The 16,567-nt window shown below is 49.1% G+C and overlaps 1 protein-coding gene across 7 annotated transcripts in view; it reads right to left on the reverse strand.

Moving 5' to 3' along the window:
* The window catches only part of ATP9A (ATPase phospholipid transporting 9A), a 46,988-nt gene extending 39,476 nt beyond the window's left edge, over positions 1-7,512 (reverse strand). For 3 of the 7 annotated variants that reach the window (XM_086853616.1, XM_086853615.1, XM_086853614.1), the window contains exons 1-3: positions 7,343-7,512; positions 1,022-1,166; positions 588-701 (exon numbers count right to left, since the gene is read on the reverse strand). In XM_086853616.1, coding sequence (XP_086709742.1) covers positions 588-701; positions 1,022-1,166; positions 7,343-7,410 — 327 coding nt within the window. In that variant the 5' untranslated portion in view covers positions 7,411-7,512. The remainder of the gene's footprint in view (positions 1-587; positions 702-1,021; positions 1,167-7,342) is intronic. The other 4 variants (XM_086853619.1, XM_086853617.1, XM_086853618.1 and 1 more) reach the window with 2 other exon arrangements.
* Positions 7,513-16,567: the final 9,055 nt, after the last annotated feature.

Here is a 16,567-nt window from a genome sequence, read left to right on the forward strand (position 1 = left end):
TCCAAAATAAAACTAAATAAGCATCAACTATTCTCAGCTTAGGTTTCAGCTGTTTCAAGAGCCTTCAAATAATCACCCTAAAATATTCCCACATGTTCCAGCTGACTGTGTCATCTCATGTGTCATTCCAGCCCCAACACTCCTGTTAACAGCAGTAATGAACAAAGAATTTTCTTATCCTGCTTTCTGGCACAGACAAGTCACAACTGCCTGTACAGCAGAGAGAGAGATCCTCTGTGGTCATGTATATTTAATTTATATAATTTACAGGACAGGATCCTACAAAAGCAGCAGCAGATTCACACAGCAAATGCAATAACAGCATTTGAGAGAGAATTCATGGAGATCCAAGCTTGAAAACAAATAGAATTTTAACAGCAGGGTCCCAAGGCTGCCCCTTCACTTCTTCCTGGCTTTTACCAGGGATCTCACTGCACTGAAAGTCCAAACCCTACAACATGCACAGCACAGGCCTCAGGAAGCAAATTAAAAATAGGATTTAAGGTGCAAAATTACACAAAAGGCAGCACAAGAAATTTTGTCAAGTGCCAAAATTTTCTTGGATAAATAAACCTTGAAGGACCTACCAGAGGAACCCAGTATGTGTAAAGTGCACCAAGCCTCATCTCAACCACGAACTGAGAGCAGGCCAAGAGCAAGAAATAAAGGTTGAAGAAGTATTTGAACTGGTTAAACAGCACCTAAAAAAAAAAACAAAACAAGAAAAGCAGATAAAAAAGAGGAGGGAGGATGTTATGCACGTTGAACTAAGAAACATTTCTGCATGGTCTCCTAGTGACTAAATGTTGACCTGGGGCAGTTTTGAAGCAGTCCTGGACACTCAGGACAGGTCTGTGTCTGGTTTGCTGCTGCCCTGAGGCAGTCTTGCCATGAACTCTACCAAACACAACCCCATCGTTTTCTCCAGCTCCAGGTTCTGCACTTGTCTACTGTAAAACCACTGAAAAATGGGGAAGGCATTGGAGGTGGGATGGTGAAAAGCAACTTTAGTCACACTCACCCCAGGGAGAAAGGTAAAGAAGTTGTACTTCTGGTTGTTGATGACATTGCGAGGGTATCTCTGGTCTCTCTTCTCCGGGTGGCCGAGCCAGACCGTCCGAGGCCGCGGCTCCCTCCTCCCGCAGCACCTCAGGCACTCACAGCACCTGCACAAGGACCAAAGGTCATTAACCAGGTCATTTCCAACACACTTCTCTGGCTCACAGCCCCTGCCCACCTGCAGCAGCCCCAGGTGCCCCCCAGGATGCTCAGCCCGGTGCTGAGGCTGCCAGGAGCTCTCTGCTCACACAGATTTCATCAAGAAATGCCCTCCCCACGTTACAAACCCTTACTCCAGGCATGGAATCAAAGCAAGGTCAGGTCCTTCGGGAAAGATGCTGAGATGTATCAGCCATCCTTCCTGCACCTTGAAAATGCCTCTCTGTTCAAAATCACCTCCCAGACCCCAAAAATGGCATTTTTCTGTTGTCACTGCTGCTTTCTGAAAGCCAATCTCTTCCCCTTGTTCCTTTAACAACAGACCTACTGAATTTCACTTTGGGAGAGCCAGCATCAGCCAGATCCACCACCAAGAGCTTCAGAGCTCTAACACAACATCCTTCCACTAAGATTCATTCTTGATTCAAGAATTCTGCCCCAAAAGTTCAGCTCAATGCACAGCTAACACAGAAATAACTACTGAAGGAAGTGAAGGAGAAAAAAGTGATTTTCCTTCTTTCACAAAGGAGAAAAGGCTCCAAAAAGCAGCTTTACCCAAGGGAGTGTCCACACACCCTATTTCATCACAATGTGCTTTCCAGTTAGGAAAAATCAGTCAGTCCTTGCCATCAGGCATCTGAAACCATTTACCTTTGTTTATCTTTTAGGTTGGGCCTCTTATAGGGATTGTACTCCAAATATCCCCACACCTATATCATAATATTGACAAGAGGGTGACCCCTGGCAGCATTTCCACCACAAACACCCTGGTTGCTGTAAGAATGGTGATTCCCAAATGCTCTGCTACTACAGGGCTTGAGAAACAACCTAAAAATAATGCAGCTCCAAAAGCAAGCAAGAAAGGGCAGGGGAGAATCTGCTGAGTAAAAAGAACAGCTTTGTGAAATCCCTGCCTGGCTGGAGTCAGTTTTTGCAACCTCCTGAATTACAGGGAAAGCAAACTGAAAACCTAATTAGACAAACCAAAGAAAAACTTCCTGCCTAGCAGGTTTTGAAGGCAAATATCGATGGCCAAGTAGAGAATATCCAGCATTTCTGCTGGGAGTCTCCTGCACAGCCTCACGGCACGAGGTGTGTGAAGTATTTACAGAAAAATGTAGCACTCCGTGAACAGAATACTACAACCAGCCCTGGGAGCTGCAGGTTGCAACACTTGGGCTGGGGAGGTTCCTCAGAACTCAGGAATCCCAGCCCAGGAATCCCATTCCATCCCAGCCCAGGGCTGCAGCCTCAGCCAGGAGCTCCCGTGCCAGGGCTGAAAGTCCTGACAGCAAATCCTGACTTTTACACCATAAACATTCCGAGCTTTTTGTCTGAAGGCACCTTCTCCACCCCTGTGCTTTATTTATTTATTACATGATCTATTTTATTTTGGTAAATTACAGATTTTATTGTGTATTTATCACCTGCTCTGTGTTTTCCCCTCCTGTGCTTGGCTGGTGGGCACACAGCAATCCAAACCCTGCACTAGCAGGAAAGTTATCTCACATGAATTGCTCAAGTGCCAGCCCATGAATAGCTGAAATAAGTTTAAAATGAAGTTTTGGTAAGAACAGAGTCATTTCTCAAGCACAGAACTATGTGCTCATTCTTCCAGGCAGATGTTTACCACTCCTGCCAAAGATAACCAATTGCCTTAATTTTTAATTATTTCTAAAATGTTCAGTGATGTCTTAAACTTCACTGGGGTAGAATCAATAAGATCATTAATTCTCCTTTTCCCTTTCTCCTCTGGAAACTGAATAGTCTTAATGTAAAAAAGAGAAATTATTCATATGGGTACCAGAAACAAAGTACTCTGAGCACATACCAGTGTGTTTTCAGATTAACTTTGGTGCTCATTAAATAAAAAGTCCTTTTGACTGGAGCTGTCAGCTTTTCCCAGTTACTTTATTTGCTCCTCCCTGCAAGAATTTTGCAGGCATTGTGTAGTTCTGTGTTCTGCTGTTTCTCTGGCTACCACTCCTGTTTTTAAGTCACAAACTTGGAGATGCAGTGAGGGAAGGGGCTGCTCCATCACTATAAAATTCTCTGCTCACAGCAAAGGCCATGGCACAGGAGGAAGTTTCTGGCAGAGAATTATTTGCATTATTAGGAATAACAACGTGTTTTCCATTATTAAATCTAAAGAATACATCCTGGGAAGGGAAAGACTGTCTAGGAAAACTGCTGAGAGTTTACATCGCTGCTGAGAAACACTGATAAAATTAATGTGCACTTTCCAAGAACTGGAATCACAAAGTTACAGAAATGTAAACAGTTTTCTATAAAAGTTTAGGAACATGTTCCCAAACATTTCTCCATTTTGCAGCTGAAGGACTGAAGAACAATCCTTTAATTACCCCTGAGGTACAGAAAAATAACAAGTAAGGGTAAATAACGGGCTTTAAAAATTATCATCTTACAGAAAAAACATGAAAAATACACAAGGACAGCTTATACAGCACTGTATAAGCAATTCACATTTTAAATCAGAACTTGGCAAAAATAGCAACAGGAAACAAACTCACAAATCCTCAAGCAGGGTCACAACCACTGCAAAGAACCTCTCTGGATGCAAACTGTACCTGAACAGCGGTACCCCGCGTGTACCTGCAACTCAGCCCTGCGAGTGATGCTGCCCTTCATCTGCAGGGGGATCCAAAGGAGCAGCAGGAACTGAAGAACAGGTCTGCTCTGCACTCCACCTGGGATTGTATTTGCTTGCAAAACTCTTTCCCAGCGATGATGTAAGAGGCAGTACCAGCAGACTCACTGGCACCTGCCAGGTGAACAGCCACTAGCAAGAAGCAGGTTTCATTTATAAATGCAGCGTGCTTGATGGAGAAGTATTTGAAGTACAAATGAAAAATGCTTCCACGTAAAACACACCCACTGGGAAAAAAGTGCCACGTTTGTGCAACGTTGAGGTAGCATTTGTCAAATTAGTGCTTAAGCTCATTGATGTATTTAGTCACTTCTAAACCAAGCCCATTTCTCAGATTCTGTTTCTGTGACCCTCATGGGCTGTGCCTGCACCTTTAATACACAAACCAACACCCCCACGTGACATTATTCCAAAAGCAGGGGACGGATTTTCCACAGCTAAAGAACACCAGGAAATCAGAGCACCTCACCCCTTTATGCACCTGCCCATGAGACACGGCACGTGCAGCGTTCCGGAACGTTCCGCTGCAGGCCGTGCAGCTGGCGCGGCTCTGGAAGGGGCAGAGCTGCAGTTCCTGGCAGTGGGAATGCATGGCAGCCCGTGCCAAGGCACACCCACACGGGCACGCTGAGGGCAGGAGCTGCCTGTGGTGACTGGAGATGGGATTTGCCATGGCCTCGCCAAGCGCTCCCTCTGCAGAGCTCCTCCTCGCCTCCTTCCCCTGCAGCACACAGGCCTTTCCATCAGCACAGCAGTGTGCTGCCTGAAAAGCAGCCTTGCAGGATTGAGGACTGACACCAGGAGCTATTTAGGGGAAAGCCTGTGTGATGTGCTGAGCTCCAGAGCTCGCCGCTCCCTCCCCGGCAGCGCTGGGCCCCGGGGAGCGAGCTGGGGCTCACTCCCATCCCAGCAGAGGATGGAGGTGATGCCAGGCTTCCCTGCTCCCAGGGCTCTCCAGAGCGCTGCAGCCCAGCCTTGGTGAGAACACGGCTGAATTCAAGGCACACAGCTCGGGAGTTCAGAGCTCAGCCTTTGATGGGAGCGAGAAGAGCCACACTGCAGCTGTGCTCAGGAGCAGATCCCCACTTCTCCCTCTCGGTTCACCAAACACGTGGCTGCTCTGTGACACAGACCAGAGCTGTCTGAGCCATCACTCATCCCTGCAAGGCTCCTGAGCCAGTTCCTCCCTGCCTTCCTTTCAGAGCATGCCACAGGCTGGGGGTAATGGAAGCCTTGCCAGATGGCACCTGCCCTATAGGTGAATTAGACATTTCTCACTTTTGAGTTAACAAAGATTTCTATAGAGTCATTCATGACCAGAAATCCGCTCCCAATTCCAGGAGACCACACCCACAAAAATCTGTCTGAAAACTCAACCCCACTGGTGGGGGAACCCCCCAGTAGAAACCAGCTGGGGCAATGGTAAAGAGAAGCCCATCAACACCTGCTTGTCCTGGGTTTCCATATGCATCAAGGAACATAAATTGGATGGCTTTTGTTTGGGTTTTTCCTCAGAGGGAACAGAAGAAAGGAGGCCTTGATCATGGCTTAGGGTTCCCAGGACTCTATTGTGGCTGGGACACCAGGGACCCCTCCACTTGCTGGATGATTTCTTCCATGGTTTCTAACACTGGTTTGGACTGGCTTGACTTCAATGCTTTGCTATCCATCACTTGATCAAATACCCAGAGATCACATCTCTAAAACAAGGGCTCCTCATTTATGACAAATCCCACTCCCAAACAACTACTGCACCAAGCAGAAACCCCAAATCCAATTTATTTCAACTGCTATTGAGTAAAAACCCTAGGCAAGCTTCCTTCCACGCTGCTGGAGGTTTTTGCTAGCACTGGAAAGCCTCTCTGTGGCTGCTAATCAGGCAGGATCCACAGGCAATGAACCATAGCTTGGGTTAGCTGAGGGCAGGTTCTGCTAGGCAGCACTAACATCAGAACACCCAAGAGGCTCCTGCTGCAGATCAGAGAACTCCAGGAAAAGAAACCATTCCAGCAGCTTGGAGAAATCTCCCAGGCCTTCACCTCTCCCTGCTCCCTTCAATCACGTCACCAAATGCAAGGCCATGGTGGCTGCACCTTGTGGCACCGGCTCAGCGCTGTGTGTGACACAGGATTGCAGCTGCACCACTCACACCTCCCTGCCCTGCTGCTGCCACAGTGCTGACAACAAGGAATAAATCTAATGCTGAATAAACTGTGTACAACAACGTCACTTACAGGAACCTGAACCCAAACTACCGACCAAAAACATAAACAAGGCAAACGTGTATATTTCCCTTGTTCTAACAGTGAAGATTTCCTTCAATATTTTGGTTTATTTTGCTAACATCAATCGCCACATTTAAAAAAAAAAAAAAACAACAAATTCTCCAGGGACGGATGAAATGCTGTGATAATTAAGATAATTGACAGCCAGGTGACTTGGATACCACGTACACCCTGCTGCCTGCAAACCAACCTGTCTGCACAGTGCTGCGATTTCATCATGGAAGAGTGCTGGAAAACCATTTCCCTTATTTAACTTCCTGCATGGGAACACCGGTATAAACATGGATATAGACATGGATATAGACATGGATATAGACATGGATATAGACCTGGATATAGACATGGATATAGACATGCATATAGACATGGATATAGACATGGATATAGACATGGATATAGACATGGATATAGACATGCATATAGACATGGATATAGACATGGATATAGACATGGATATAGACATGCATATAGACATGGATATAGACATGGATATAAACAAGGATATAAACATGGATATAGACATGGATATAGACATGGATATAAGCATGGATATAAGCATGGATATAAGCATGGATATAGACATGGATATAGACATGGATATAAACATGGATATAGACATGGATATAAACATGGATATAGACATGGATATAGACATGGATATAAACATGGATATAGACATGGATATAAACATATCCATGCGTCTCTCTGAGGGACTCGTCGCGCTCTCGGGCTGTGGCAGCGGGCGCACAAGGATACTGTATTGCTGCGCGGATACATTAATGGAGCCGGGGCCTTTGTTACCCGCAGCATCCACGGTCCTGCGCGCCTGCCCAGCGATCCCGCAGCCCGGCGTGCGGCACAGCGGGGACAGATGATGACAGGCAGGAGCCCCGGGCCCGGCCCGGCCCCTCCGGCCGCTGCTGCCCCGCTGTGCCCGCGGCCCCGGCGCTGAAGGGCGGCCGGGCCGAGCCGCTCCCGGCCGGGGCTGTCCCCGCTCCCGTTCCCCGCCTGGATCCTGCCCCGCTCCGGGCGTGCCACGGCAATGGCGTCAGGAGCAACCTGTCAGCGCCCGCCTGCCTCCCCCTCCTCATCCTCCCCCTCCCCATCCTCCTCCTCCTGCCGGGCTCGGGCCGCCGCCCCCGCCCCGCTCCGCTCCTGCCGAGCCCCTCACCCTCCGCGGTGCTTGCTGTCCATGCGCTTCTTCTGCCGGACGGGCTGCAGCGGGATGTTGTCGGTCATGGCCGCGGCTCGGGGCGGAGCGGGGGATGCGCTGCCGGCGGTGCCCAGCCCGTCTGGCGGCTCCGCCGAGGGGCCGGCCCGGAGCCGCGGGCTCCCAGCACGCAGGTGCCGGCTCCGGCTCCTCCTCCGGCCGCTCCCCGCAGCACCGGCCACCCCCCGCTCCGCTGATCCCCCGCTCCGCTGATCCCCGCTCCTGTGATCCCCGCTCCTGTGATGGTGATCCCCGCTCCGCTGATCCCCGCTCCGCTGATCCCCCGCTCCGCTGATCCCCCGTTCTGCTGATCCCCCGCTCCGCTGATCCCCCGCTCCGGTGATCCCCCGCTCCTGTGATCCCCGCTCCGCTGATCCCCGCTCTGCTGATCCCCGCTCTGCTGATCCCCGCTCCGCTGATCCCCCGCTCCTGTGATCCCCCTCTCCTGTGATCCCCCGCTCCTGTGATGGTGATCCCTGCTCCTGTGATCCCCGCTCCTGTGATCCCCGTTCCGGTGATCCCCGCTCCTGTGATCCCCGCTCCTGTGATCCCCACTCCTGTGATCCCCCGCTCCTGTGATCCCCCGCTCCGCTGATCCCCCGCTCTGCTGATCCCCCGCTCCTGTGATCCCCGCTCCTGTGATCCCCGCTCCTGTGATCCCCCGCTCCTGTGATCCCCCGCTCCGCTGATCCCCCGCTCCGGTGATGGTGATCCCCCGTTCCGGTGATGGTGATCCCCTGCTCCGGTGATCCCCCGCTCCTGTGATCCCCGCTCCGCTGATCCCCCGTTCCGGTGATGGTGATCCCCGTTCCGGTGATCCCCGCTCCGCTGCTCCCCCGCCGGGCCGGCCCCGAGCGCCGCCACCCCGCGGATCCGGGGGATCGGGTCCGCTCCGCCCCGGACCGGGCAGGGCAGCCCTGCCCCACCCTCATCTGTCCTGTCCTCAGCTGTCACCTGCTCTGCCCCTTCTCCATCCTGCCCGTTCCAACCCTGCCCGTTCCATCCTCACCATCCCCACCCTGCCCCTTCTCCACCCTGCCCATTCCCATCCTGCCCATTCCCACCCTGCCCATTCCCACCCTGCCCGTTCCCATCCTGCCCGTTCCAACCCTGCCCGTTCCATCCTCACCATTCCCACCCTGCCCGTTCCCACCCTCCCCGTTCCATCCTCACCATTCCCATCCTCACCATTCCCACCCTGCCCGTTCTCCACCCTCTCCGTGTTCATCTCCCGTTCTCTCCCAGCCCAGCCCCTGTGCAGCCGAGCTCTCCTGCCCTTCCCACACCCGCTCCACTGCAGCCCACCGGAGCTGTGGGGCTGAGCTCCCCTGCTCTGCAGCACCCCAGGGCTCAGGGCTCGGAGCTCTGGGGCTGCTGCTCGCACCCTGCTTGCTCAGAGACCTTCACCCCTCCTCTCAACGCCCGCTTCTGGATCCAAATTCAGATGTCTTCTGCAAATTTGGGCACAAATTGCTCCAGCACTTCTGTTTCTGATTTCAGTATCTCGTTACACTGGATTGCACCAGCACAAAGGCTGCAACTGCCATTTAATGTTTTTCCTTATGGCTGAAGCAGAGTCATCCCAACATTTTGCAATGAGGATATTTCAGCAAGACACTGAAGAGTTACACCAGTTTCAGGCGCCAGAACTGAGACTGTTTAGACTGATATTTCCAATGCCATCCTAACTTGGGCTGTCTTATTACAAAAACTGTTTGTAGAATTCATTTTTAGGCTTTATTTCAATTAAGTAATACCATGTTTTAGTTTCTTATTTCTTAATCTACTGTTCTTGCCCCCTCATGGAGACAAGTGAAGTAGGAACAAAAATCCCTTCTCCCACAAACACTTTGGCTCACCAAACATATTTGCTCTATTTTTTCTCATATTCTATATCTTTTTTTTTTTTTAATATGAAAGTGCATGATGCTAGAATTCACTGCAAATCATAATTTCATAAAAGGAGCAACTGAAGAACCTAAACAGGACCTTGTACTTGGCCAAAAGTATTTGTAGTTGTACCCCTGCCACAAACCCACTGCCCTAATGCTGTACAGGCTGAAATGCCAGTCTGAGCCTCCAGCCTTGAGTAAAATAAAACTTATCAAATGCCATTTTCTATTTGCTTTGATCTGAAAGTGGCACTGGGTTTGAAAACGTCCAACATTCTTTCAAGCACTGCATTTTGGCCCTTGATACCTTTGTGATCAGACAGAACTTCATGACACCCCTCCTTTACATGGAGCAGGGGAACTTCCTCCACATCACTCCTGCCCATCTCCAACATCAAGACCATGGCAGGAGGAACCACTGACTGCTGTGACTCAGTCCCAGAAATCCTAAAGGAGGATTTAGGAGGATCCTAAAGTCTGCAGCCTCACTCAGCATCTGAGCAGCCAAACAAACACTCAAAGCCTTCCTTATGGGTGTGCTGATTTTCTGCCTTGTATTGAGACACGTTTGATTTCTAGCTAGAGAATCACTCTGGAGGATCCAGACCAGGCTGTAGCCCCATGGACCAAACCCTCTCCTTGGCATATTTCTGGCATAACATTTGCTTTGCTGGAAAGAATTCACTTGTGATCTCAGCACTCACAGCAGGTACGAGCTCTTCTGGTTTCCAAGCCTTTGATTTTCATTCTCCTATTGAGAAGGAATGCCCAAGGGGAAACCTCCAGCCTCAGTCTGAGAAGTTAGAATTGTTAAATCAAGTGAAATAAAACCAATTTTGTTTTTTTCTGATGCTGCTGGCTTGCTTTGATGCTCTATTTTTTGCAAGCACAGAACTTGAGGCTCATAAAGGAGCCCTGCAAGCTCCAGAATTCATACTGCACCGCTGCTAATTAAAAGGAGCTGAGGTATTTCCATAATTTTAAAACATTATCCGTGGGGTTTTTTTCTCCCAGGACTTTTTCCCCCCCAGATGATTAAATTAACAGCAAAACAAGCAGTTTTATATCCCTCCTTGTGATCCCACCAAGTGATTTATCTTAGAACCAGAGCTGGGCCACTTGGCCTCCTCTGAGCTCGTCCTGTAGGGAGAGTTCATCAGGTGCTGTCCCATTTCTCACCCCTGCACATCATAAATCCCATTTCAAACCCAGGAATGGTTCATTGGCAAGCCCAAGGCTGAGCCCTGTTTTTAACAAGGCTTTAACCCTGTTTTTATCACAAAGGGTTGGCTGGAAGTACCAGGCTGTTGACTGGGATGATTCAATACCTTTTCCTGAGCAGGCAGCACAAGCACACCTGCTGTGCCAGCAGGATTTTGTTTTATGGACCGAGTCTCCCGTGGCCTGCTGATGTTCAGGCTCACAAAGACAAGTGGAAGCTGATCCTGGCCAAGCCCAGCCTATGGACACAACTGGCTGCAGGTGCATCTTAAACCAGAAATGCTCGTGTCCATCAGCCTCTACCACAGAGTTTCCCACTGGTTTTGGGAGCCTTTCCTGCCTCACCTCTTGCCTTTCTCCCCCAGTTCTGTGGTGCAGAGCACTGTCCCCTCCCCGTCCCCGTGGCTTTGCCTCCTGCTCTCTGCCCATGGCACCAATTCCTCAGCCCCACCTGAGGCTTCCCAGGGTCACACTGACCCCCACGTGCACCCAGGTCTCTCAGCTCCACTGATCAAACAACATGGAAATAAATTCTCTTCTGGGGATCTGCCCAAGGAGCAAATCCTGGTGCCAGTTTCCCACTCAAACAATGGATCTGTGGTTCTGACAATGCATTTGCAGATTGTACTCATTACCTATTTAGCACAATATGCTATAAATTTTCATCCATTATAGTTTTGCTACTAAATAAATAATTGTGCTTTTTATGCATAGCACTATATTTTTTTTCCTGACGAACACAGAGGAAAGTCATAATAATTATATCCTGTTTGACTTCTTATAACCTGAAAGATTAATTCAATTTTGGAACTACTTTTGAGTTTGTTTGCTTTATTTTCTTTTTCCCTGAGTACCAAAACACAGAGGATTCTGACATCTAAGGAGTTGGCTCAGACTAAAGGTGCATGTCTGGTTGAACTAAATGTTTATAATTCCACAGGCAGCCCGAGCTGTGCCATTATTCTTCGTACCTGTTATTACCTGGTTCCACTGGTGCATGTTTTACAAACACCAGGGTGCACCCTCTTTGTCTGGAAGCACAGCCCATTGCACATGGTATTTGCAGCTTTGTTTCAGGGCTGCATTTGCAGCTGCCCCGTTTGGAAGGAAGGCAGGAGAAGGGATTTGGTTGCCAAGGGCAAACGTGCAGCACTCAGCTCCTACACTGGGCTAATTCCCCGTGCTCCTGACCCACTCCCAGCAGGGACAGGCAAAGAGGTGGGTTTGGTGCTGTGAAACATCACTTTCTCAAGCTGGAGCAGGCCTGGGCTGTGGCACTCAATCCCTCAAAATCAGAGCAAGCCTGCCAAAGCCGCCCATCCCCGAGCTCAGCCCCGCACACGGAGCTGGGAAGGAGCACTGGGAGCCAGCTGATGCCTGAAGTTGGAGCTTTCGTATCTCCCAGATCCTGGCTGCACTGATTCATAACTCTGAACTTCATAGGAAGTGTCAGCAGGCTCTGCTCCCAGCTCAGGCAGGCACAACAATCCTTTCCCAGCCCCAGAACCAAGGGCACAGCTGCAGCTTCAGCCCCAGAAAGTGAAATGACAGCGAATTGATGGAGCAATCCTGGAGAGTGGGACTGCATCACCTGCAGCTGGAATTGCACAATTCACCCCAATATGGAAATGGACCAAAACTGATCAAAGTGTTAAAACTCATTACCCAGGGCCCATCTTTGGTGTAGCCATGGCCAGGCTCTTGCACTGCCCAAGGTGCATCCCTTAAAGGCCTCTTAACAAATCCCCACTTCATTCCTTCAGCTCTGCCCAGCCTCTGTTCCAGGGAGCCTCTCAAGGCATCCCAGGGAAACACAACCCCGGGCTGGGACAGCACAGCACGAACCATCAGCAGGGTGGGATGGTTGTACAAGCGCCCTCAGCCTCCACGGGATGCATTCGTCTTGGAAATTTATCTCTGAGAGGGCTGAGCTCAGACAAGACCACTGCGATGAATTGTGGAGTTAAACACTCCCAGATTATCGGGCACTGTTAACACCTGCAGCTCGGAGCCCCACGGATGGCTTTGATATTATTTTTGCTTTTGACAAGTGGGCGATAGCGGATATCCTTTAAGCCTATATTTAATGAAGCCCTCCATAAATCCATCAACACTTGCTAAGGGAAACTACAATAAAGCTCCCACTGCCACGGGCTGTGCTGTGCAGGGAACATTTGGCATTCTCATAATGAAGTTTCAGAGCAGATACTGCTCGGAGGAAGTGCAGTCTTTGTGTAGGATCTTTTTCTTCCTCGCATAATTATATGTTGTGGATCAAGAAGAAAACAACCCTTTAGCACCTAATTTTTAAAGCCGTAATAGTCAAACTGTCGTTCAGCTAGGACAGCTGTCAGCTTAAGAAATGAAGAAAGAAAAAGGCTTTCTAGACAAATAAACTCCCACTTGCATTTTATGTTTGTTTTGTTAGTTTTTGAAATGATCTGGCTATTAGCTGTAGCCGTTCTGTGAATTCTTGCCATATTATTTTTGTGTCACACCTCCTGCGAGTGTGATAAAAAAAATGTAAAGCTATCAACTGAAAATATTTGTTACACATTTTATATTTGCAACTTTTATAAAAAGTAAAAAAAAAAAAAAAAAAACCCAGCCCAAATTCCCTACATAATGTAGTTATTTTGTCATTCAAGACTTGAAGAATTGAAGGGGAAACAGAATAATAAGTAATGAAGGAATTTGATGTTTTTCAGATCTGGACTTTGGGACTTGAGAGGGGTGGAGTACTTTCAGTACATACAGAAATTTAAGTACCCCGAGGCAGCAAATCACCTGAATGTGTGCTGAACTTTAAGAACCTGAGTAATCAAACCGGTTTCGTGGGAAAGAAAACCAAAACACTGTGTAAAAAAAAAAATAAAAAAATTAAAAAGTTATGTTTGGTATTCTGAATATCTAGACTGCAAGGAGACACATTTTTCTAAAACAAACTTTGCCAAGTGGATGGACAGGACTGTGAAGGGCTGTAAAGCCAACCCAGGTAATTTGATTTACAAACAGCTTCTGTCATCACATGCACAGGACTGCAAAGGCAGGAGTGTCTGGAAGAGCAGGTGAATAGAAGATTTCAGGACTGATTCTGTATTTTACACTCAGAATACAGGTTATTATCTGTCATTCTTTCCCCCATACATTCCTCCTGCATCACCTTCTGCTCACAACACCCCGTGGTTGTGTCCTTGGCCCTCTGATTCTCCCGAGTCCATAAACTGAGAGCTTTGACTCAGCTCAGTTTTGTTCCCTTCTGGGAAGGGCTGCCCAGGGAGATCTGGAGCCCCCACTCAGTGCCCTGGCCTGGGGACAAGATAAACACACTCATATTTAACAGCACTAGACATTGTGAATTTTACTGGATTTGGGGCTTTAGTTTTCTTCAGAGAGACACTTACACAAATGTGTAGTCATGTCTGGATTTTGCCTAAACCCAGCATGGAAAATAAAGCCCATGATGAGATCTACCTGTTCTCATTCTGACTTGAGACTTCACTTTCTGCACCAAGTTACTGAGTCAGAGAAGTGAATCTTTGGCCTGTGAGAGAGGAGAATCAGATATGTTAATGAAGAAGTTTAAAAGGAGAGTGATGCTGCCAGAGAATGGCTGGGAAGTCCAGCACAAAATCACTTAGAACAAGCATTAACAAACAAGCTTTCCAACAAACCAGCCAGCACTGACAGCACTCAGGATGTTGCAAAGAACACAGCCCCTTCTGTGCAAGGAACTCCAAGTGCACCAAGCAGAAACCCTGATAACAAAACAGATAGCATGGTAATAGGCTCCAGGAGTGTGTAATTGCTGGCTCTTTCTGTGCCTCTGAGCTGTTTCCTGTCCTGCTGGGGCTGTGCAGTGCCAGGAGCTTTTCTAGGTCAGTGGTGAATGTGAGCTGAAGTCAAACACGTGAGGCTGGCCAAGGGCAGGCAGAGGGGAGCCCTCTGGGCCGAGCACACAGCACAGAAAAGCAGCGAGAAAGCCTCAGCTGGGAGCAGGAGCCTCTCTTGGGCTCACAGACACCAGGGCAGTGCCTACAGTCATTGTGCAGACAGAAACAATCCCCTTCCCTGACTCCAGACTGCAAACGCTGCAAGGAGCACCATGGCCTTCAACAGAAAAATAAATTCAAAATTAATGTAATGCTCATCTCTCTTCCTTTGTGTCAGCCCCTCACCAGGTCCCTTCCCCTGTGCTGATCCCAGCTATGCACTGTATTCACCCACCCCACTGCAGCTGTGGAAAGGCAAATCAGCCTCGCTGAGCTCAGCCCAGAGCTGCTCATCTACAATTGTCAAATTCCCTCCTCAAAGTTCCCACCGACTTTTTGGGAAGCTTTGAACAGAAAGGGCAGGTTAAAAGAAATCTTTTCTTTAGAGGAACACTTGAGACACTACATTCAGTTAAAGCAAACGTAGCTACTCTTTAGGTTTTTTTTTTTAAGCAATGCAAATTTAAGTTCAAATTTAACATTTTAAGCAAGGCAAACCTTACCTTAGCTCATACAAGCACATATCCTACTTGTACAACAGCAACAGCCTGCAAATCCTGTGTGTGAGGGGCAAAGTAAGCGATAACAAACATGAGCAAGGAAATCCTGCAGGCGAGAGGAGAGGCTGATGAGCAGAGACAGTGCACACCCTGGGCTCACCCTGCTCACACCAGCCCAGCTCCCTACACCTGCCCCTGAGTCACATCAGCAAAAAAACACAGTCAGCTGTCTCTCTTCATTGTTAAGGTGCAGCTGCAGATGTTACTGTAAGCTGGGCACACTTGCCAGAGTTCCACCACACTGACCTTCAGAAGGTGTTGGCTCAGCTCTCACACCTGGCAGCACAGCTACAGCTACAGGTACAGGTAATCCCCAGCCCTGCCTGCTCTGCAAACACTCCCCTGCAGCAGGAACAGCCCTGTGGGCCAGCTCCTGCTCTGGGCACAGGCTCACCTGGGTCCTACCTGTTACCCAGTGCTGTGGGAAGAGCCAGGACCTGCTGGCAGCAGCTTGGGCAGGGACCCAGCTCCAGCCTGGAGCTGCCCTGGCAGGAGCTGGCAGAGCTCTGGGCACAGCCAGCACCCAACACTGCCCTGTGCCAGGTCACAGCCCAGGGCAGGCTCAGCCCACACTGACCCCACTCTCCTGAGCCACAGGGCCATCCCAGCTGCCACAGCCTCCTGCTGTCCTGCTTTGCCAGCACTTTGCTGGCTGTTTGTTCCTGGACCAGCACTCAGGCTTTATAAACTCCTTTCCCTCCTCATCTCCCCTCAGTGTCCAGCCTGCTGAACAACACCCCTAAAGGCAGCAGAGGGGTGAATATGGGATTGTCCTGTTATGGATGGTAATGAAGAGGCAGCCAGAGCCCCCCTGGCTTGGCCAGAAATCCAACCCACCACTGGAAGGGACAGAGCCTCCTGCACCTCAGATTTGTCCTGCCCTCCCTACAGAGCCTGGGGGCAGAGAAAAGTGTTTGCTTTGCCTTTCTTTGCACTCCCAAGGGCTGAGCAAGGAGCACCATGAGCAGGCAGCTCTGATGTTGGGAAGGTGCAGCTTTAGGGTTCCCTGGTTGGTTCTGCACCCCTTTTCCTCCTCTGTTACCTCCCAAGGACAAAACACATTTGTTGGTTTATGTTTCAAGAATCAGGATCTCGGCACTTTTTCATTTTATCAGGGCTGTTCTCAGAAGTGTTTTTCTTTGCTCTTTAGGGAAAGCTATTTATCCCTTTTCTATGCAGCCAGCATCTTCAGGCACTGGCAATTTGACAGCTTAATATTATTTTTCCCTCTGTAGGATGATCACAGTACAAGAATGATTGCACATATTCCTGTCATTCTGTTCCAGTGTGGAAATCAACAGCCCTGGCACGTCCCAACCCCTGCATCAAACCCCAGCTGTTCCTGAGGAATGGATTTCGGACTCCTCCACGATTTCCTAGCTCCTGTTGTTCTAAGTAATGAACTGGAGCCTAACTCTGGCTCCTGGATTCTGGGTCCCCAGAGTGAAGCAGCACGCTGCCTCTTGAACTCGCTCTTCATGAGACAAAAACCTTTTTGCCAGAAAAATGTTAAGCACCAAG

The sequence above is a fragment of the Cyanistes caeruleus genome, chromosome 16 (genome assembly GCF_971803275.1).
Source record: "Cyanistes caeruleus chromosome 16, bCyaCae1.hap1.1, whole genome shotgun sequence".
In the NCBI taxonomy this organism is placed as follows: domain Eukaryota; kingdom Metazoa; phylum Chordata; class Aves; order Passeriformes; family Paridae; genus Cyanistes; species Cyanistes caeruleus.